We start from the raw sequence: 23,542 nt of genomic DNA on the forward strand, positions 1-23,542 counted from the left end.
TTTGCTCCAGTGAATGGAGACAGGATGGTACAGCTATAAGCACGGCCACGAATGTAAACACTGAAGGAAGACTCCTAAGGCAATGTTACGCCATCCATGCCACCAACACGGTGGTTCTCAATAGAAACGAACCCACTTAGGCAAGGTGGGTAAAGCAGCTCTGCAGCTCTGGCTAATACTTCATTTGTGCTCAGAAGCTGCTCCCCCTCTACGACAGTCTGTGGTATCGCCAAGGTTACAAAACATAAACAGACACAAATACAAGACATTAGAGAGACGCCAAAACCAAATACATTCCCCTTTCACTAGAATGTAACTTTCACTTTTCAATCTTCATGCTCTGTGCTGTGCATTTCTGTATTATAATTTCTTTAGTGGGAATTTGCATTAGCTTTTTAATCTGAAAACTATATATATAAAATATATGTATGTATCTGCATACATATGGGCTTCCCAGGTGGTGCTTGTGGTGAAGAACCAGCTTGCCAATGCAGGAGACACAGGAGACAAGGGTTTGACCCCTGGGTTGGGCAGATTCCCTGGAAAGGGCATGGCAATCTACTACAGTATTCTTGCCTGGAGAATCCCCATGAACAGAGGAGCCTGGTGGGCTACAGTCCACAGGATTGCAAAGAGTTGACCACAGCTGAAGCAACTTAAGCACGCACATACATGTATATATACAAAAGGGAATGGGGAAAACTTCAGTTCTTACCTGCACCTAATTCCAGTCACATAAGGGAAATGTGGGTCTATCTGGGCTTGTGGGGTAGCCTTGCTTTAAAAAAAAATCAAATTCTAGAGTCCCCAGGTTAGGCAGGTATTATTATAAAATTATGTCAGTACAAGTAATTTTACTGCTCATTCCTCTCACAGCTCAGAGAAGGGGTCAAAGAAGCAGCAGCAAAAATAAAGCTGGACTTGGACCACTTTCTAACTTTCCTATGTACTTCACTAGATAACTTCTTGCTCCATTACAGAAGAGACCAATGTATTCTTTAAAAAAAAAAAAAAATATCCGGCAAACACATGCTGAAGGGGAACTCAGTGGCCCCTTGCAGCCCCTCTTTCTTCCAATGGGACCACAGCGGATTACCCAAAGTTAAGTAACTTGCCCAAAGTCTTCACTACACGTTGGTCACATCTCTTAAGACAAATGTTTTCTCCCTTCTAGAAAACCGAAACAACCCACCAGCCTTTCTATTCCCCAAACCCAAGGTGTGCCAAGTTCAAAACTAATGAAAACCAATTATAAAATGACTTCCCTATGTGGCCTGCATATGACCACGGAAAATCTAAGGCGGGAAAGTGACTTTCCTAGAGGAGAGCACACTGTACTGAGCCACGCGCTGACTGCACTGCATGCAGGTACATCCCAGGCAGGATCACACTGGACTTGCTCAACAGTCCTGCCAGGCAGGTCATTTCAGGAGCCCGTTTCAGAGCAGAGAAAGACAGAGGGATTAAGTTCCATGTCCAAAGTCGCAGATCTGTGAAGGGCAGGAGTTGAGATTCAAATCCCGGCAGCCTACTAGGGAGCCTCTTTCTCTCTTTAAAACCCCAAGAGCTACCTGGGTTTCCCTTAAGACATGTGGGCATCCTACCTTGAAGTTTTCTAGCACCTGGTATCTAGTGAGCATTTGAAACTTCTGGAATGGACACCAGGGAGCCTCTTTCTCTCTTTAAAACCCCAAGAGCTACCTGATTTTCCCCTGAGACACATGGGCATCCTATCTTGAAGTTTTCTAGCGCCTGGCATCTAGTGAGCATCTCACACTTCTGGAATGACCAAGGGCCTGTTCTACTCCCATCGCCTCTCCTGCATGGTTTGAGACCTCTCAGTTGGGTGTGTTTCTGCCTCATGCTTCTGTTCTTCTGCAAAAAGGCAGAAATCCCTGAGCCCAATCTTGAGAGACACAACAGAACACTCTCATAGGAAGCTGGATGGGAAGACAGTATGGGTGAAGAGAACTCACAGCGAACCTGCAGCTTCCATATGTGGACTTCACAGTGGAAATACCACCTAGCCATCAGGTTTTAGTATTCTGCACTCAGTTATATCATGAAAATTTCAATAATAGAGAAGAGTTTTATTCAAAACAAACAAACAAACAAACATAGAGTAGATGCCTCTCATCCTGATGCTGAAACTAATACAATATGGGATTTCCTGGTGGTCCAGTGGCTAAGATTCCACGCTCCCAATGCAGGAGGCCTGGGTTCAATTCCTGGTGAGGAAACTAGATCCCAAATGCCACAACCAAGAGTTGGAGTGCTGCAACTGAAGACCCCACAAGACACAGTTAAGACCTAGAACAGCCAAATAAATAATATTTTAAAAAATAACTTAAAAAAGAAAATACCTTGTTATATATATTGTATATCCATCCTTTTATCCATCTATCAATGATGATTCCACTTTGATGCATTTCAAAGTCAACTGCGGACATGAATAAACTTTACCGCTTCTCCCCAGTACTTTAGCACACACAGTATTAAAGACAGTTCAAGATTCATTAATGGGTGAAAAGTGAAAGTTGCTCAGCTGTGTCCAACTCTTTGCAACCCCATAGACTATACAGTCCATGGAATTCTCCAGGCCAGAATACTGGAGTGGGTAGCTTTTCCCTCCTCCAGGGGATATTCCCAACCCACGGATCAAACCCAGGTCTTCTGCACTGAGATGGATTCTTTACCAGCTGAGTCACAAGGGAAGCCCAAGAATTCTGGAGTGGGTAGCCTATCCCTTCTCCAGCACATCTTCCTAACCCAGGAATTGAACCAGGGTCTCCTGCATTGCAGGCGGATTCTCTACCAATTGAGCTATCGGGGAAGCCTATTCATGGGGTACTTTTTAAAAAATACTTTTTTATTATTTGAACAGATTATTTGGGTGGACTTTCTTACTAGTAAAATACTAAAAAGGCCCCAATTCCACTGTGTTACCAGTACGAAATGTTTGGCTCACAACTGATTTTTTTTGTTTTTTTGAGAAGTTACAGTAACCACAAGTGCATGAAAGGAAGTGCTAGTCACTAAAATCAGTTTAGAATTACGGCCTTGGGTTTAGTATGTAGAAGAAATGAATCTGCCTTTGTCCTCTGTCTGGCTTGCCCATCTACGTGATCACTCCCTCTCCAAAGCTGGTCCAAGCACACTCCAGCCTTCCTCCTTCCAGGAGGTCTATTCTGATCTGACCACCAGAGGTGCTTCCTCCCTCCCTCCACCTCCTTCCAGACTTGGGTAACTTTTGTGTACACATCTGCCAGCACCAATCAAGTCTTCTATATATCCTGCGTGACAGTGTTTTTCAAACTATAGGTCCTGATCCTTCGGGGCTGTGGTTCTGAATCTGGAACTACACATTAGAAACCCACAATGAATCAGAGTCTCTGAGGGTGGGGCCAGGCAGCCCCCCTCACCCCTCTTCTACGATCCCTTGCTCTGCTATGCTTAGTCACTCAGTCACGTCCGACTCCTTGTGACCCCATGGACTGCAGCCCACCAGGCTCCTCTGTCCGCTGGGGAGTCTCCAGGCGAGAATACTGGAGTGGGTTGCCAGGCCCTCCTCCAGGGGATCTTCCCCACCCAGGGATGGAACCCAGGCCTCCTGCATTGCAGACAGATTCTTTAATGTCTGAGCCACCGGCCCCTGCTGCCGCTGCTGCTAAGTCGCTTCAGTCGTGTCCGACTCTGTGCGACCCCACAGACGGCAGCCCACCAGGCTCCCCCGTCCCTGGGATTCTCCAGGCAGGAACACTGGAGTGGGCTGCCATTTCCTTCTCCAATGTGTGAAAGTGAAAAGTGAAAGGGACTTGCTCAATCGTGTCTGACTTGTAGCGACCCCACAGACGGCAGCCCACCAGGCTCCCCCATCAGAGAGGCCCTTAGCGGGTCATAAAAATCAATGTCCTAAACGCAACCGCATTTGTGTAAAAACCAAGGGAATAGGATAAAAACCGAAGTATCAGAATGTAGCTCATATAGTAAGCATAAAATGATTTTGTAAAACTTTTGTTTCAATTATATATACAAAATATCTCTCCCATATGTGCTTTGTCACCTATTAAAATGTATCTCTTTTTGGACACTAGTCAACAAAGTTTAGAAACACAGCCACAAAGAAGCTAGTACATTATCCTGCTCCTTAAAGGTACTCCAAGATCTATGGCTTGAACATGGGGCAAGAGGAGAGGAAACAGAGTTTCTCTCTTACTGGGAAGCCATTCTGCCATGTGGTTCTCCTGGGGCTACCTAGAATTATTCAGAAGCAAAGAGCTAGAGAGTGAACAGCACAGATTTGAAGGAAACAGAACCTAGTCTTTAAGTTTCTATGTTTAGGATTTTTGTCCTCGGGTATCAAATCTTCAGTTGACACTGACTGTCCATCTGACACCTGTAGGACTGGGAAGGATACCAAGTTGGGTAAGAATAAACAGATCCTCCTGTAAAGGATCTTGCGATTGAGTAGAGGAGACAGACCACTATAAAAATTGACGATACTATGAAGCAGGCGCAAAGTACCATCACTTTTTCTACCTCAGCATCAATCTCTATGACTGCTGATAGAAAGAGTTGTGATTTTGGTTGATAAAACATGGGGACACAGAGCCAAGACCAGCTGCAAGTGAGAATTTTCAAAATACTTGGACACAAGCTAATTGTCCCAGGGCTGTTTCTCAGTGGGTCAGTACAGAAAAAAAGCTGCACAAAACTGACAGCAAATAACATGGCTATAAACAGCTCTGGAAAGCTCTGGTCCACACAGGACATCCAGTTTATTCTGACATACGCCTTTGGACTGACAACTATGTAAAGTCAGCGGTTCAGACCGGGCTGCTACGCTAGCACTGAAGGAAGTTCCTTCTTAGAACTGAAGGAAACCGTAGGCACATTCTGAAAGTACTTTTGTCATTCAGTAAGTATTTATTGAGCTGGTGTCAGACATTGTTCTAAATGCCAAGGATACAGCCATTAATAAGACAACCGAGGTCGCTGATCTTCTGGTAGACAAATAAATAAATGAACAAACAAGAAAAATAGATAATAACTGTCAATGCGGAGAAGCAGGCTCAGATGGAGCTCCTCTCAGTAACTACTTGGGAGTGGGTGGTCAGGGGCTGCCTTTCTGAGGACTGGAGATGCGTGCCAAGGTCAAGGATGCTCCCTCCAGGCGGTGGGACCTCGAGGGCAAAGGTCCAGCAGCAGGTGCAAGCGTGGCCCGCTGAAGGAACAGTAAGAAGGCTGGTGCGGCTGAAGAGTCACGGGAAGGAAAGCAGCGTCACAACACGAGGCTGGCGTGGTGGGTGGGGTCCAGGTCACAGGGAGGTTTGCAAGGCAGCACTGAAAGGCTGGCTTGTCTTTGGAGGGATGGAAAGCCATTGCTGGGTCTTTGCAGGGGAGTGATATGACCTGATTTTCCTCTTCATGAAATTACCACGTGGAGAGTGGACAGTCAAGGGCAAGAGGCGCTGCAAGGAGGGAGCTGACATGGGGACAGACGACAGGGAAACATGTTTTCAAGGTGGAGCCAACAGGGCTCAGTGATGATTTGGCTGGAGGGGAGCGAAAGAAAGAGGGGGCCACAATAATGCCCAGCTTTCAGGCTTGAGTGAACAGGAGATTGGCGACAGCCCTGACTGAGGTGGGGGAGCCTGGGGGGAGGGGGCTTGGCAGTAATATGGTCAGCAAGATGTCTCTTCAGACCATGCTAAGTATGCGGGTCAGCTATCAACATCAACCAGAAACGCCCAGTATAGAAGCAGACAGAAGGAGAGTGCAAGGCTCAAGGGCAGATTCCCGTGTCACCAGAAGCGAGATGTTGCTGGGGGAGAACTATCAACGGAAAAAAGAAGCGGGTCTGAGCCAAATTCTCAAGTCTTAAGCATTTACCGTAAATAACAGAAGTAAAGCCAGCAAGGAGACCAAGGAGACAGGCCAGTAAGGGACCAGAGAAACCAGAAGACTGGTATCACAGAAGCCAGGAGGGAACATAGTGATTTCGCTCACAGGTGGGCATGACCAAGGGAGGGCAAGGGGATGTTAGCAGGGAGAACTCAGTCATCACGGCCTTGGGCGGGGGGCAATACTCCCCCACTAGGAACCAGCCAGCTTCGGCAGGCACAGGCTGCCAGCCTGAGGTTGAAGACAACCTGGGAGGTCCACAGAGCCCCCAGGTCACCTGCAGAAAACCATGCCTTGCAGTCTGTCTGATCCATTCCTATCACTGAGTAGTGGAGGGATCACAAACACTATCTTGCTCCTGCTTCCCAACATCACTCCCCGACTCCAAGAACCCTTTTTGGTCCTATCTGTGAGCTGTTCCATTTCTCTCGCCAAATTATGGGTGTTCTGTACATTTTCACCATCCGATATCAAAACCGCACCTTTCAAATACTCTTCGGCTACCTTCGTGACAAACCAATTTGCTTTTGGGAAAGACAGGAGAGCGGTGGGAAAGAAATCAGTAACCATCTGTGGGTGTCTCCTTGTCTTGTGTCATGGGGCATTCTCAAGAGACACTCACTGGTTAAGGCAGCCTGTATTCTGAGGAGGTTTCCTGGAGAAACAAATTGACACATAACACAGAGAATAAGCCTGGTGCCAAATGGTGTGACACGGGAGGAGAAACCATCTGTGGCTGCAGTAATGGGAGAGAGCTCTCTGGAAAACCAGGGATCTGTCACCAGAACATAAAGGCAGGCCAGGAAACCTGCTATCCCTTAAAGTCTGAATTAAAAAAAAAAAAAAAAAAAGACACTTTCATCAGGGCCCAAAGCCTATCTCGAAGATGTGGATCCAAATTAGAAAGAAACGAGCATTTATGGTGACATCTGCTGGATTAATTAGCTGTGTAATTAGTCTCCCTCAGTGGAGCTGGGCTTTGTCATTGCTGTCTGAGACTTCCTCAGGTGAGACTGGATTCCAGTTGCCACGTACCAAGAGGAAGAAAGAGCAGGCCAGGCAAAAGGGGAAAAGCATGTGACAGTGTTAGTGGGAGGTGGTGAGAATGGAGGAGTGTCTCAAGGACTTTTGAGGTCCTCTGGGTCCTAGAACATCAGAGAGGAAAAGTCAAGAAGGAAGAATGACTTGAGGACTCACTACCTCGTAACAAACCCACAGATGCCCCGAGCCTGGACTTTGGATAAACTCAAAGAGCCAAAGGCCCAGAAATGCAAATACAATCACAGCAAGAGGACAGGGATGAGAAGGGTGGGCGGGTGTGGATTCAAAGTTGGACACGATGAGCCTGGACCAAGCTTACAAGCTTACAGAACTCTGGTCCCTGGAGAGACAGTTGCATCTTTCCACACTGGCAGCTGTGGCCATCACTAACAGGAACTCAGACTGGGCAAAAATAAATAAATAAATACAAATGGTTGGATCCTAGTCCGAGAACCAGAAGTGGAAGAACACACGCAAGCAGATGCCTCCAGCCAAATCTTTCCCCACAGTGCTTCCTAAACCACAGCTGGCTGCGGAGTCACACTGGCTGACTCACGTCTAGGACACTGAGCAAACGGCAGTGCCGGGACCCATGCCTGCTGGCTTGGCTGACAGGAGGAACTACGGAACACTCCCCAGGCTCCATCTTCGGTGAGTTTAGAAAATGAGAGAGCTGGTAGGAGAAGGGAAATACAGACACGTGAAGGCCCAGCAAGAGTGGGGCAATTACCCTGAAAACCATCCTGGTTTGGAGGTGAGCAATGGGGGTGATCTTTTACTTTCCTGAACCCTATAGGCCCAGGGTGCAGGAGAAACATGTGACAACTTGTGTGCCCCAAGTTTCTGGAACGATGACATCCTGCTAATTCAGAAGTACACCTGATGTCTGTTCATCTTCTCTAGGCACTCTTCCAAAGGGACAAAGACTCAGAGAAAAGAGCAACATGAAAGGCAGACAGGAACTGGAGCCCTCGTCACAGAGCACAGACCCTGGAGGTAAAACATACTCCCAGTGCCTGCCGCTCACTACACGCTCCCTACCCAGAAGAGGTGTTTAAGTAGCATGTTACAAGATTTATCAGCTTGAGTCAAAAATCCTACTTCAGGCTTCAGCACAAAATCAGACTCAATACGAGCTGCTGACCCCGAGGAAGGAAAACCCTCCTCATTTATGGGTGTCCTAGAGATAAAGCCAGGGGACGGTGCCCTGCGTGCTGGGGTCCAAGCCTGCAGCAGCAGAGCGCAGCACGGTGACGGGTGCAGGGACACTCGCAGCCTGGAACCAGGGGCCCTGGGGCCTCCTCTCCTGCAGACAAACAAGGACAACGCAGTGTGGCAGGACACCCAGACAAGTCCAGGGGTCGGCTCAGAAGTGACTACAGGGGCCCAACAAGCTTCAAAAAGGAGCCTGTGGTCAGAGAGAGAGAGAGAAACTCAACAGGGAGTGCAAGGAGACAAGAAATTCTTCCCACAGCTCCAATGCACAGGCTGACGGGCAAATGAAAACACTGGTTAAAAGTGTTGACCTAAGAGACCAGGTATGCTTTAGAGGTCCCCGTCCTGGGCCTGGGAACCTGCTCCGCTAATTAACAGGTTACAAATCAAATATTATCAGTAGATAAACATTTCTAACCTTCTAAATAGTTTGGCTTTTACAGAATGAGGACACTAGAGAAGGTTTGCTAATCACACCTGATGATTAGTCCCGATTCAAAGCCGCTTCAGCATCTCCTATGAACATCCTGAATGTGGAAGGCACAAGTAAAACAGCCAGTGCTCAAGGGCTGTGCGTTTCTACCACCTACATACAAGTCACAACTGCAGGAAAAGGCCCGAGGAGCCAAGCAAGAGGAAGGACAGTGGAAGCATTGGACAAAGCCGCAAGTCACCGACCGGGCACGCTGTCATCCATCTCGCCATGTGATGTGAGAGCACTTTAAATATAAGGGAATAATGAAAAAATTATTGAGAAACAAATTTTAACAAATAGCTCTGGAGAAAATTTCAGATTTCATTATAGGAAAAGCACTTTATTTAATGTAGAAAATGCGAAAATCTGATATGACAGTTTTCTATAAATAACAAAAATTGGAAATCATCATTAGAGGCTTCTGTAATTTTCCTCTCTTGTTGGGACCCATTAAAAAAAAAAAAAAAGGCTTTACCAACAAGGAAGCCACTTATGTCTCTTCATGCTCCCATCGGGTCAGTTGGTAGGACTGTGAGAGAATTTCTTCATCATCTGGAGGAAGGGTTGCCAGAAAAAATATAGGATGCCCAGGAAAATGGAAATTTCAGATAAGAAATAGGATTATTATTTTATGGAACATACTTACAATAAAAATCATGTGGCTTTGTCTGAAATTTACTTTTAGCTGGGTATTTCATATTTTTATGTGCTAAATTTGGCACCTTGACCTTGAGGTCTTTGCAGCGTTATTTTTAAAGGTAAGTCATATATACATGTGTGTGTACATGTATGTGTGTGTATATATATGGGCTTCCCTGGTGGCTCAGACCCACACACAATGTGTGTGTGTGTGTGTGTGTGTGTGTGTGTTTGTTTTTTTCCCCAGCCTCTTGGGCTCCAGGGCACATGGGCCTACTTGCTCCATGGCATGTGGGATCTAAGCTCCCCGACCAGGGATGGAACCAATGTCCCCTGCATTGGAAGGTGGATTCTTAACCACTGAACCACCAGGACAGTTCCCGTGCTATTTTCAGTGCTCCACAGGGTCACCAGTCTGATGTTGCTGGTTTCAATAACCTCCAATATCTCTGTGAGCAATAGAATTTTTTTTTTTTGGTCTGTAACATTTTTAACTTTCACCCTACAACCTGGTTGCTTAAAAAAATAAAAAGCACTGGAAACCTAAGTTTATTAAATATTAAAGTATAAAATGACTCAGTGCTACCAAAATGGTTTTCATAGCAACAGCCTTTCCCACCCTACACTTAAATAGTATTTATAGTTTCATGTTATGTTGGAAAAAAAAAAAGACTCAAGGCTTCGGTTCAGGTGTATTATGTAATTATTTAAAAACTCTTGCCTTCCAACAATGTTCCTGACAATGCTTAATTGTTCCCTTATAATTTCCCTTTCAAAATAAAAAACCAGAAACACCTGTTGGGACTAAATGTATTCAAATTTGCCCTTTTAGTCCAAGTCCTGGGCAAGCTGAAAGGACTCAAAGTTGGGTTTATGCCTTTGCCCACTGTGAGCTGGCACAGCTTTCCTCCAGACGGGGTTTACCGGGAGCAACTGAAGTACATGGAATTGCTCTGGAATGTGGAGGCAATGGAATATTTGCAGCAAAATTCTCCTAAGGGTCACAGACCACCCCGAAGACGGCAGATGGCATCCATGCAAAGAATTCCACTAGGAGTATGGGGCTGGGGTGGGGGTGGGGGATGGAGAATTTGAGATTCTTCTTTCCCAAGAAGGTCTAGGGCTTGGAGCTTAAGGATTTGTGGGGGTGAGGGAGAGGGGAGACGGGAGGGTTAAGTGTTTCGACAAAGTGGTATAGTTCCTAGACCAACCCACTCCTCAAGCTGGGGTGAAGGGCCATGGCCCATCTTCTCTGGAACCAGAAGGAGACCCGTCACCAGCAGCTGAAAACAGCCCCTCCCGGAAACCGGCAGACACAGCCATGCCATCTCCACACTACTCCAATGAGTACTTCGGAAAAGCAAACTTCTTGGACATTCAGTATTTGTTCTTTCTCTATTAAATAAATGGTGAGACCCACAGTCTTCACTAACAAACAATAAAAAAAAAGAAAATTGGCCCCTCTCTCAAGCCCTCTTCTCTCCTACAGACTCCCTCATCCTGGTGAATTTGATGAAGGTAATTAATCCAAGAAATTCCACCCTGGAGAATATGTGGGAGAGGACGAGGAAAAGGAGAGAGGAAGAAGTGTCATCCATGGGGCTTCACGGGCCTGGAAACGAGAACGGCTGTCTCTGTTCCCACTTCTTGCACCTCAGTGCTTCTGACAAGCAATACTTGGTAAACATGCCCAGACTGACCCAAACCTGCACAGTATTTAGGGGTGCTCTGTACGATCTACAAATGGGGGACAAGGGACATCAGCAAGGGAAGAGTAGCTATTTGAGAAACTGCTGAACAACCAACCATCCAATCTGAAAGAAAATGTAGTTCTAAATCATACAATACAGAGTCCTACAATATACCGTATACACCTCTCACAGAGTAAAGTCTTAAATGTGGGGAGAAAGTGCTAAAGAAACTATCAATCAAGTGGTGCCAACCTGCCTGGGTTTGAAGACCGACTCCAACAACACTCATTTGCTGGTGACTTAGAGCGCCCTCTGCCTCGGTTCCCCCATTTGAAAACAGGTGGGTCAATAGAAGAATAAATCAATGAATACCTGTAAAGTAGGTATGACAGTACCTGCTAGTGGTAACTGTCATGTAGGAGCTAGTGATTACTTTTATTATAATATTAGCAGCAAGACAGAGCCTCCCTGGGGAAAGAGTCAGACCATAAAGAAACAGATGTGCAGACTGGACAACACATAGATGAAAAGTTTCTGTAGGTTGAAGCATATTATAAACTTAGTGAAAGATGAATAACAGACTCACAGAAACTACTGCAATACCCATGGCACAGAAGAAACTGCTGGCCCCGATAAACCAACAGCTTTTGCAAATCAATCAGAAAAAAAGACCAACCCACCAAAATAGATGAAAGAATGAATGAAAACAGGGCAAAGTCTATGAATGGAAAAGTCACTAAAGAAATTCAGATGGACAATAAATGCATGAAAACATCTTCACCCTAATAATTAAAGAGATGCACACTGGGACAAATTCACAAACGGGATGAAAACAGAAAAATAAGACTGTGTTGGTCACCATGTGGGAGTTTGAACATCATCTATTATCAGTCAGTTCAGTTCAGTCGCTCAGTCGTGTCCGATTCTTTGCAACCCCATGAATCGCAGCACGCCAGGCCTCCCTGTCCATCACCAACTTCCAAAGTTCACTCAAACTCATGTCCATTGACTTGGTGATGCCATCCAGCCATCTCAACTTCTGTCGTCCCCTTCTCCTCCTGCCCCCAATCCCTCCCAGCATCAGGGTCTTTTCCAATGAGTCAACTCTTCGCATGAGGTGGCCAAAGTACTGGAGTTTCAGGTTCAGCATCAGTCCTTCCAATGAACACCCAGGACTGATCTCCTTTAGGATGGACTGGTTGGATCTCCTTGCAGTCCAAGGGACTCTCAAGAGTCTTCTCCAACACCGCAGTTCAAAAGCATCAATTTTTTGGCACGCAGCTTTCTTCACAGTCCAACTCTCACATCCATATGGAAAAACCATAGCCTTGACTAGACAGACCTTTGTTGGCAAAATAATGTCTCTGCTTTTCAATATCATCTATTATAGGGAGGGGATAAAATGTTCTTAATAAAACTTGAAATGTTTAAAATAGTTAAAATACTTAAAACTTAATGTTTAAAATATTCTTAATAATGTTAATAATATTCTGAAAGGGTCTTCTTTCTGAAGGGCCATTAGGAAGGACTCTATCTATGGGCACAGCACCCTAAAACCAGCGGGCCTTCTTGGAACAGCTCAAGTGTGCAGAGACTTCCCTACCATAAGCTCAAAACTGCAGGTAACATGAATGCACGTCAGCAAGGGCCTGGCCAGTGCGTGGAAAACTACGCAGCCACTAAAAAGAGTGAACTAGATCGATATGTTATGACCTGAAATGATTTTCAGGATGATAGGTTACATGGAAAAAGCAAACCAAAAGCACAGTGTGTGTCTAAGAGATTTCATAAGGGAATAATATGCATGTACACACTCACACACACTTTATATCACTATATCACTTTATATATATATCACTATATATCTATATATCACTATATATCCCTTTATATAACTATATATATTTATATCACTATAAGCATAGGGGAAAAAACCAATAACCCCGAAAGAGATAATTAGATAACGTGTGATCCGTATCTTAAGAGTTGGAGAGTAGAAAAAGGACTTCCACTTTAAATGTATTGAAAAGTACTTAAAGGTATGAGAAAGGGCTAAGGTGTAATACTGCATACATGCAACATAATTCCAATTTTGTAAGATGCCTTACCCATCTTGTTAAATCTAAAAGAAAGAAAGAAAAAAATGTTATCCTCTTTGATGGGATTAGGCAAATGATTATATTCTCTTATAGTCCCCTGGATTTCTCAAATTTTCTACAGTGAACACATGTTACTCATACTAGTAATTTTTACTATAAAAAATAAGGAATCCACATTTTATTATTCATTTACACTTGAGGTAAACTTGGAATGCTAGTTTTCTAACAAATAATAATAATATTCTGAAGGAGTCTCATCAGTTCTTTACCATCCACAAAAAGGATTCAGGAGGAGGAAGGGTAAGAGAAAATAAAAAAATATTTAAAGTACTTGGGGGGAAAAAAAAGGAGGAACTGGTATGTAAATGATTATGAAACTGGTCTTTCAATAGCTGGCATATTTAGTTGTTTATTTTGACTATGCCGTGTAGCATGTGGAACTTTACTTCCCTCACCAATGATCAAACCCGTGCCCCCTGGCATTGGGAGCAGAGTCTTAATCAGTGGACTGCCAGGGAACTCCCAAGTTGGAATATTTACTAGTGGACATATTAAAAACAGGCACAACTAGTAAGATTTCGATTCCATTATTTGGTATCTAAAGTGTGGAGCCAAAAGGTAAAAGGGATCCAACCTTCCTGACGTGAAAGTCTTTGTAGCCCAGTAACCAGAAGGCAAAGCCTGGCTTACAGCCAATCAGCTGAGAGAACGTGTTGAATGAAATGGTACACTGGAGGGATTCTCAGATGCAGGATGGTTCTGGAGGAAGGGCAAGGCTGCAGTGAGGTGTCGACCTTTCACACTGCACCCACTGGCCATCTGTTGGCCAAGCATTCCTATATCACATGTTGGCCACGGTTCCTACCGCACTGAAGGGTTCAACCTGTCCCAATATGAGCCCTGCCTCCAAAAAAAGATTCAATCTTTCCCCCTTCCCAGAGACACCCTAAAGTTAGCTGGTGGCCAGAGCCCTGGGTGCCAGGGCTCACCCAGCTCTCCAGTGGTGACCAGGGGGCCCATGTGCATGCAGTCTCCCAGTCAGGCCCCAGGAGCCCCCACCCCACAAGCCCAGCCATCAAGTGAGGGAAATGAACTTCAGACCCCCAGCTGTGCTGGGAGATGGAAGGCATGAAGGCGAAATGTGCTAAGATTTACCAAAACATCTGGCCTTTCACACCTTCTAAATCAGCCACAGGAAAACATTCCCCGCCTTTCATTTTTGGTTGAAGGCACCAAAGTATAGAGAGAAGAAGGCAGAGGTATGCACTTTAAAAAAAAAAAAAATAGTCGCCCTAATGAGAAAACAAGGTTTGAGGAAACTGGTTCCAGAGTGACGATGTAAACCAGATGACACCTGTAACAGGGCTTCAAACACGAAGCCACATCAGGGCGGTGAGGAGGAGGAGGGAGGCGGGAGGGGCAGCTTTTTGCTTTCCAAGCAGGACAAAGGCTGCCAGTCACCATCTGTGGGCACAAAGTGTGCAGCTGCGTGCCTAAGACCCCATAAGAGGGCATGAAGAATGCAAATTTCAGACTAAATCTCTGTCTGACTTGTCATACATCTGATCTGTCCATCCATCCTTTGGTGAACTTACTGCCCTGCTGGGAGAGTGAACCCTGAGTTTCCTACACATGAGGGAAACAACTGGGAAGGCAGATTCCAAAGTAATTCAGAGTCTGGTGGGGGGTCTCTTCCTTCCTTCTACCTCAAATGATCCGAACAGCATCGAAGTCCACCATGTAGAGAATCTGGGTATCTATTTTTCAGTCAATTGGTACCATCCTCTACTTCTTAGTTTAGGTCAAAGAGACTTGGTGTCTCCCCCTTGGTTTGCCTGGGGGGCCCGACACAACCCACATGGGGTCCAGACCCAACTCTGGGGGAAGACAAGCCTCTTTGTGTACAACTTAAGATTAATATGAAAACTTAGGGCTGGGCCCAATCAAAGGAAAGTCAGCTGGGAACTGTTGGAGTAACAGATTCTGGTGGGGGTCTTAATCTATCTGCTCAAATTGATGGATTTCCATCCCAATGACTCTCAGGTGAAGAAAAACATCAAAGCGAAACCCAGATTCTGATAGCTGGCAGGTGTGCACTGATCTCCAGCTGCCCTTTCGGCATACTCCTCCCCCAAGCAGAAAACACTTCAACTTTCAGAGGGCTCGCCAGGGACAGCAGGGAAGTCCAGATAAATACAGAATGGCTCACGTGAGCCCTGAACCCACTCCATGGCTCATGATCTGCACTAGCGTGGAGGAGAGTGGAGGGCAGGCATTATCAGTACCAGGTGCCCCCCACTATTTAAGCCAAGCAAGGGTACCCCGCATTGCTGTGGGGGGAAGGAGTGGGTCACAGGAGCAGGTCCTTCAGGAGAAGTGGGAAAGCAGTCAGGTGCAGAATTCCCCTTCCGGACCTCAAGCCCTCAGGCGAGACAAGCACCTTACCCACAACACACTTTCATTCTGGCTCTGATGAATGGCTGTAGACAAAAAAAAAACCAAGAGTTCGGCTTCTAAGCCTGACTGGGGTCCCGAGCCAGGCCACTGTGTTGCAGTGTCGCTCATAAATCTGCCCTCGCCCTTCCACGTCCTTCCACGCCCTCGCCCTCTCTCTCTCTCTCTTTCCCTCCCTCTTGTCATCAGTCTCTCTTTCCATTCACACCGATTCCCACGTCTGTGGGCCAGTGAGCTCCAGGCAGCCACGAGGGTGTGGACATACGACCACTGGAGCCTGGACCAGGGCCACCACTACAATAAGTCCGCTACGTACGGACCTTCGAGTTGTGAACTTTCAAAGATGCGAACGTGCACTCCATCAGTGTCAGGCAGGAGGGAAACTGCAGCCGGCCCTCCGTCTCCTTCTGCTGACGATCCTTCAGCTCTACCGTCTCCAACCTCCTCTCCCTCCTCCATCAGTAACTCTTCTTGCCTGTTCACTTGATGCCCGCCCCTGGATGCCAGATGGTGTACTGTAATAGTAAACTGTTACAGCTTATAGTATATAATACTGTACTGTAAGATTTTTAAATGTTTTATTCTTGTGTTTTTTTAAAAACGTATTATTAATGTTTGTGTGAAAAGTATTATAAACCTATTACAGTACAGTTCTATATCACCAGCTGTGTTAGCTGGGTACCTAGGCTAACTTGGTTGGACTTACATACACCCTCTCAGAGTGGAACTTGTTCACACATAGGAGGACTTAATGTATTTAAAGACTCGAGGAATTCAATCACAAGCATTTCAGAAAACTAACCTGGGAGCCAAGAAAAAAGGAAACAGCGTCCATCTGATGCCAGGGCTCTCCACCTGAACCCTACTTTCTTTTACTTCCAGGAGGCAGGAAGAAGTCGATGAACATTAATCTTGATTTAAAAACCACTCTCACACAATAATCCAAACTAACCAGACAATCCCAGCCAAGAGAGATAGTATCGCCCATTTCACCATTTTGCTGATCAGCCCAACCCTCTCCTGTGTCCGGATAAGAAATTATCTCATGCTTTCAGACGGCTCAGTCCTAATCCAGCAACATACGCGCCAGGATTTATGACACCAAGAGGGAGAGACTCTGGACCTGTCTGAAGGCCCAGTGACAGACCAGAAAGCCACACTTCTGCTGGTGTCCCCTGAGACCGCTGGTCTGTCTCCTCAAGCATGGAAAAGGAAGAGGAGAGGGTGGGAGACCCGCGAGGAAGTCGAAGACATCATGGCCACTTGAGTAGATGCAGCAGAAGGCACGCATGGGCATCTCCTTGACCGATTCATGAGCAATTTGCCAAGGAACCAAGATGGGGTGGGGCGGGGTGGGGGCAGGGCAGGGGTGAGGGTGGGCCGTGGGGAAGCGGGCAGTGAGGAGGGCCGTGTGTGAGAAGCTGGGGGCCCTCCCCGGGTCAGCAGCATCTGGAGCTGTTTCTCTAGCAGACAGTAAAGAACTCGATTATATCCAGTTAACTGTGCTCTAAACTGATTATGCATGTGCTGGGCTAATGGATTACATTAGCAAGAGGAAAAATAACATGCAATCAATCTCCATTTACCACAGGCCACACCAGGGCCTAGAGAAAAGCTGACTCTCGAACCACCTCCGATCCCCACCCCAAATCCCAGGACTGACAAGACCCTGGGCGAGGGACCCCCTTGGTGGCGAGAGAAGTTTATGTTAGTCACATCGCGGGGCAGAAAGGCCTCGAGGCAGACACTGAAATGGTAAGGTTCCGGGTCACATCTGGGAGTGGGTGGGAGAGCTCCCCACCCCCCATGGCAGAGTCACGGGGACATTTGTTACCCAAGGACTAATGAGACCAGACTAACGACCTTCGGCTCCTGACCCGGGGGATTCTGTCCTGAATGTGGGTGGAGGTCACCCCTGGCGGGTGCCAGTCATACACACTGCCCGGGCACCTCTCCTCTGAGCGCTGGTCCCCGCATCCCACCCTGCATCCCCACACCTTCACTTCTGCGACACTGCCTTTTCCGAGCAGGAGACTCCTCCGTCTTTACTTAGGAAAGCAGATGAGAGAACAAGGCAGGGGAGGATGGGCAGCCGGGGCTAGCTGAGCAAAGCAAATGGTGATACTCAAGCTGCCCTGAACACCACCTCTACCCGACTCTCAAGTGAGACCACAGGACAAGGGGTGGGGACCAGCAAGGGATGTAGTCAGTGAATCCCCAGGTTCCAGGCCCTTTGGAATGAAGCAAAGCCAAGGCTGCTCCTGCTGGAGGCCTTAGTGTGGACAGTTAGTGACTACCCCCACGCATTTTATAACCTAAAAGGCAACGCTTCTCCTCAGATGGAAGAGGCCAGCTTCATGCCACCTTTAAAGGACAGCATTCGAAGCTGCAAACGACCTTCCAGGGCCGCACCTAGTCCTTCGTACTAATTTTTGCTCAGTTGGGTCGTTAAGAAACTCTATTTTTTTTCCCCATGGGTATCTCCATCAGGTTTTCGCGACCACACCGGCACCACCCTGTGGCCAGTGAGAACCTCTGATTTAAACTGATGGCCAGGAGCCTCTCCTTCTGAGGGTGACACTCAGGGAAGCCAACCACTGAGGGACCAGCTCACGGAGGAGAGGGCGGGCTTGGCTGTCTGGTGTCTAGACCCTCCCCTCTGCACCCACCCCTTGAGCCCATTCATGCCTGAGTCAGCAGTCAATTCCAGAACATTCTATTCCCACCACCTTGTGCCTGCTTTCTCCTCCTTTCCCGAAAATGGTTTCTCATCCATGTAACACAGGCCTCTGGACAAGCTGAGAATGAGCGACTATAAAATGAATCGCACTTATCAATCTCAGCAGAGGCCGATGTGGGGACAGGATCAGGGTCTTCCTTATTTGGAGTCTCTGTTTAAAATCACTGTAAGCAGAGAGGGGATTCAAGGAGCTCAGGGTGAGGGGCAACCCGGAGCTCACTGGCCCACAGATGTGGGAATCGGTGTGAATGGAAAGAGAGACTGATGACAAGAGGGAGGGAAAGAGAAAGAGAGAGAGAGAGAGGGCGAGGGCGTGGAAGGGACGTGGAGGGAGGCTGGGCAGATTTATGGCGATTTGTACCTGATTGTTCATACTAAAGCCATTATGGGATGATTAGAGAAAAAGGTGAGGCTTTAAGTCCAGTGAAAATCAATAGAAACGTCTGGAGCAATTCTGCCGTGCAAGTGGAAGGACTATTTACAGTATCCGAGCACCTCCTCCTCGTTACCGTCTATGGACTGAGGGGAAGAAGGAAGGGGGCAGGGAGGGGTGAGAAAGGAGGGCTGGGGTGAGGAAGGAGGGATATGAAGGAATGAGAGGTGGAGAGGACTTAGGAGGAGAAGGAAGGCAGGAGAAGCCCAGCAAAAAAAAATGAAAATTTGAGGAAGAGAACAGAGGCATAGAACACGGCAAACAGGAAAAAAGAATAAAGGGGCCCCTAACTTGACCGTGAATTTCCCCATAGTACTCACCACCTTCTAGCCTACCATATAATTTATTTACTTTGTCTATCACCCATCCCCCCAAAAGAATGGACTCTCTGGGAGGGCAGGGACTTTTTGTCTGCCTTGTGCATGGATGCAGGCTCAGAACAGGGCCTGGGGTATGGGAGGGGTTCAATATGTATCTCTTAAATGAATGAATGAACAAATTAACAAAGCACCCTAGGGGGCATTCAGGGAACAGAGGCTAAAAACTGGGGGGAATAACCAGATGGAAAAGGAGAACAGAAAGCCTGCAGGGGAAACATAGGAGCACAAAGGTAAAGGGGGAACTAAGGAAATGGCAATTGTGAGTCAGGAAAGAAGTCCGTTCCAAGGAAGGTATGTGGAACAATGTATAGTATCGGGCTGCTATAAATACAACCTGGCCCCCAAGTGAGGCACCCCACAGAGAGATCCTTCAGTTCCCAGCTGAAGCCCTCCACTATGTCATCAGCCCCCGTCCCAATGCCAGGGCATCAGCCAGCCGCCAGTCCCTCCAGTTAATGGCACGAAGTGTCCATCTGCCCCCAGCCCTATGGCCACCGGGGGATCTGCTCCACTCCTCCCAGGGACAGTCCGGGGCTTACCTTGTACAGCTTCAGGCTGGCCTCGTGCCTGGAGTTGACCGTGTGCAGCCGCAGCTTCTCCAAGCTGTTGGTGTAGTAGTCGCAGGCGTTGCACTTGAGGTGGACGGGGTTGCCGATGGCCACGCACTTGAGCCGCCACTCGTTGGCCTTGCCGCCCTCCTTGATGTGGGCCACCAGCTGGTACTTCTGCACGTGCTTGTCCGTCTTGCAGTGCAGCTGGAAGTTGGCCTTGAGCTGGGTGCTGTAGCGGCAGAGCTTGCACTGGTACGAGTCCCCCATCGCCGCCTTCCACTCCTCCTCCGGGAGGCTGCGCTCCACACTCATGTGCAGCCCCAGCAGGTCCAGGGCGTCCGTGCTGAACTTGTTGCAGACGGCGCACTGGAAGAGCTTCAGCGACGGGTCGTTGGTCTGGATGAAGCTCTCGCCCAGGTTCATCAGCTCCTCCGACACCAGCTGCCCGCCCCCGAGCCGCATGTCTAGGGGGATTTCACCACCCACTGCGGGGAAAGAGAAGGGAGAGAATCAGAGGCTGGGCTCGCAGCAGCCCTACCTGAGGCACTGCCCACCCTCCACCATCCCTGACCCAGGTTCCAGCAGAAGATCACATTTCAAGCATCACAAAGTGCTATCCACTGGGAAAATGTACAACGAAAATCAGCTTGATGTGGTCAGACCGCTCTCATGGACATTGTGAAATTTGCAGAAGGTTGTGTTGTTTTTTGTTTTTTTTCTTTTGTAAAAGAATGCCTAGAAGAAGGTGGGAACCATATAATCTCTTAAATGTTTGAATTCAGCTCCTCACTCTGATCCAAGAAAAGACCGACATAAAAGTATCACTCACTGGATGTAAGAGAATCTGAAGTTTCAGTCCCCGAACTGAGTCACAGCTGCCTTCTAAGACACCAAGCCTTTGCGGCAAATCAGAATTGGGCCAAGCAGCAGCACTGCCTAGGAGAACTTTTTGTGAAGATGGAAACCTTGGGTATCTGGACTGTCCAACGTGAAAGTCACTAGTCACGCATGGCTGTGGGACACCTGACATATGGCTAACATGGAGCTGGATTTTTCTTTTTTTTTTTTTTACTTCATTTACAGTTAGGTTAGTGGCTACTGTAGTGGACAGTGCAGCTCTAAATCTGAGATTTCCAGAATGATCTCCTTATTCCTTACCACACCTGCCTCTCAGAGGCACTGGCTCCTCCCACACCTCCCCAAGAGTACAATCATTTCCTGTCCATGGGCCCCCACACAGCGTGGAACATAAGTCTACTCCGGGGCACGTCATGCTCCCCTCTGGCGTTATCTCAGCCATTCAATACAGGTGCAGCCTCTTTAGGACAAGGATCCAATCTTCTCCTTGCTGAACCTCTAGAGGGTACCCAGCCCGCCGCACAGAGGCCCAAACATCTGCCGTGACACAGAGCAGCCAGATGTTACAGAGCAGGGTACAGAGCAGCCAAAATGTTACTCCAGGTTTGGGAAGTTGGGTGGAGATGGGCAGTGAAACGCAAAGGTCAGCTCACAGCCCTGGAAAACCAGGGTCTGAGACGGCTCTGCTCCTCCCTCTCCAACCCGGCTCTTTCTCAGTCCATCACAACCATGCATAAACCAAAGGCCGGCTCTCACTCACTGGTGGTAAGTTAATACTGTGAGCTCTTATTTCTGTCATGAGAAAGGCTTGGAAAGAGCAGGCTTCCCTCCATTACCTAGAAGCCTACAGTCAAGCAGAATGCCGAGCGTCGGCTTCTATTTTTTGCTTCTCCCCTAAACACACACACACTCGAGCTATGTCTCCCCCTGCCACTCCCCAGCTGATATTTAAACCTGACCTTTCACATGTGGTTGGGCTGAAGATTTTTTATTTTTATTTTTAATGACTGATTAGAATCCAACTTAGTGGCTAATCAAAGAAAAGATGTTGCTATTTAAAAAAATTTTTTTTCTTACTTCTGCTGTACGAGGTACTCTGAGTGAGAAGCTCAATCCAGGCTCAACTGAGCAGAGTGGCAGGATTTGAAGCCTGCGGACAGTCTAACAAGCCATAGAAATCTTTTGCATACGCGTGCCAGAAGACTCTGGAAGCTTTCTGCCTGCTTTCTCTCTTGCCATCTCCCCTGGTGAGAGGAGCCATAGCTATGACATTCTTCTTAGGACAAGAGAGAAAAAGAGATGGGGGGGAAAAAGCCTAAAAGCTCCATCCCTTAATAGGGATGCAGGCCAGGCAGCATCCACAAAACACATTCGATGTTCAGTGAAAGCAGAAACTGCCCGGAGGGTAAGACAAGGAGCAAACATATATTTGTTTCTGATGTCGACCACCTGAAGCATCAAATCTTCTTCAGTTTTAAAATTTAACCTCAACACATCAATACCACTCCAAAGAGAAATTCAGCTGTCACTTGCTTGGTGCCTGAGTGAAAGTGAGAAGTCCTCGGAACACACAAACAAAATAAGTCCCTGTTGCCATCCCAAGCTCTTAAAATGAAATGCAAATCTAAGACAGGAGCAGAGAAGCAGTGAAATGGGGATGATGGGAAAGCCAAAACTCCCTCTGAGAACTATACCCTGGAGAAACACACACAGGGCTTGGGCTCCCACACATCCACAGGGCTGGAAGGAACAAATTCAGTCCCCAAGAAGTGGAGAAACCTCACCCAATTCACAGGCAGGTCAGGTGGGGGGAGAGAGCACGCGCAGAGAACTTAGTGGATTCCTACTCTTGAGTCACACCGGACGGATGGTCTTGGAGAAGGGGGGGACCCCATCTCCCCCAACATTTAACCTTAAGGCTGAGACTGACACCGTGGCACAGAGTTCTGCCCTGAGCACATCCTCAGAGAGACACAGGGATTAAAAGACACCTCCTACAATCAAAAGCAGAATCAAAGGAGTTCTTAACCTGGTGCAAATGTCCTATGGCCAGCTGACTACTCAGGAAACACGTAGGTACCTCGGCAAGCCACCCATTGCTCCATGCTGTGCTAAAATATAATCCAAATGGATGTCTGGAAAGATGGTCATCTGGACTCAAGTCTAACATCTCACCTACAGATAGAGGCAAATTCAAGCAGACCAGACCAATGGTGCTGAGCTTCTCCTTGAGGGTGTCTAGAACGCACGCGTTCCCCAGGATCAGTGGCAGTTCCATCAAAGAGAGGAAGAGAACACTGACTTTGTGAGCAGGAGTGTAGTTCAAAACCATTACTTCCCCCTGTAGAGCCCAGTAATGCCTAATAACGCCCACAGCCTTCTCCTAGCAGGCCTAAGGACCAATCGGCCGGGCTGCACACGGAACTGAAAGCTATGCTGTTTCTATTTGCCTACACTGCCTTCTGCTGACCTCCTACGACTGAAATAACTGGTCCAAGTGGACACATTCTATCACTCCCACAGGCACGCAGGCTTCTGGCATCAAGTATTTTCGTCACTCTCACCCTCATCTCAACAGTGCTCATGGCTTAAGGCAGGCATGGGAGGTGTTCAGGGACTCACCTCGACTGCCAAGCAGTGATGCTGGAAATTCAAGGGCCCTCCGTGACTACCAGGATAAGGTCTTTAGAAGAAAGAACACTATTCAAAGTCCGGATCTTTTATGTATGTGCAGGACACAAGGATTCGTTTCATATCTTTCACATCTGCCCTCTGCTCACGATGCACGGTGTCCCGCAGACTCACAGACAGTGGGTGATAAAAGCAAACTATTTATCTACCACTCAATTCAAGCCTCAGTCAGAATTACTGGTTTTCAAGGTAATTAAAAAGTCTTCACTTTGACCCAGTATGAACCCATCCATTTTCTGTGTCTTCATTCCACTTACATTATATTTGATTTACTCCAAGACCTGCTTCCCCAAGATTCTAAATCTCCAGATGAAGAAAACCCCAATTCCCGTAGGCTTTAAAAACAGAACAGTCTTTCTGAGTACTGATGC

General features: G+C 47.3%; 1 protein-coding gene across 2 annotated transcripts in view; it reads right to left on the reverse strand.

Annotated features, from left to right (window-relative positions):
- Nucleotides 1-23,542, reverse strand: part of ZFHX3 (zinc finger homeobox 3) — a 249,726-nt gene that overhangs the window by 134,303 nt on the left and 91,881 nt on the right. For both annotated transcript variants that reach the window (XM_070451077.1, XM_020888547.2), the window contains exon 3: nucleotides 19,611-20,107. In XM_070451077.1, coding sequence (XP_070307178.1) covers nucleotides 19,611-20,107 — 497 coding nt within the window. The remainder of the gene's footprint in view (nucleotides 1-19,610; nucleotides 20,108-23,542) is intronic.

The sequence above is a fragment of the Odocoileus virginianus genome, chromosome 20 (assembly GCF_023699985.2).
Source record: "Odocoileus virginianus isolate 20LAN1187 ecotype Illinois chromosome 20, Ovbor_1.2, whole genome shotgun sequence".
Lineage (NCBI taxonomy): Eukaryota > Metazoa > Chordata > Mammalia > Artiodactyla > Cervidae > Odocoileus > Odocoileus virginianus.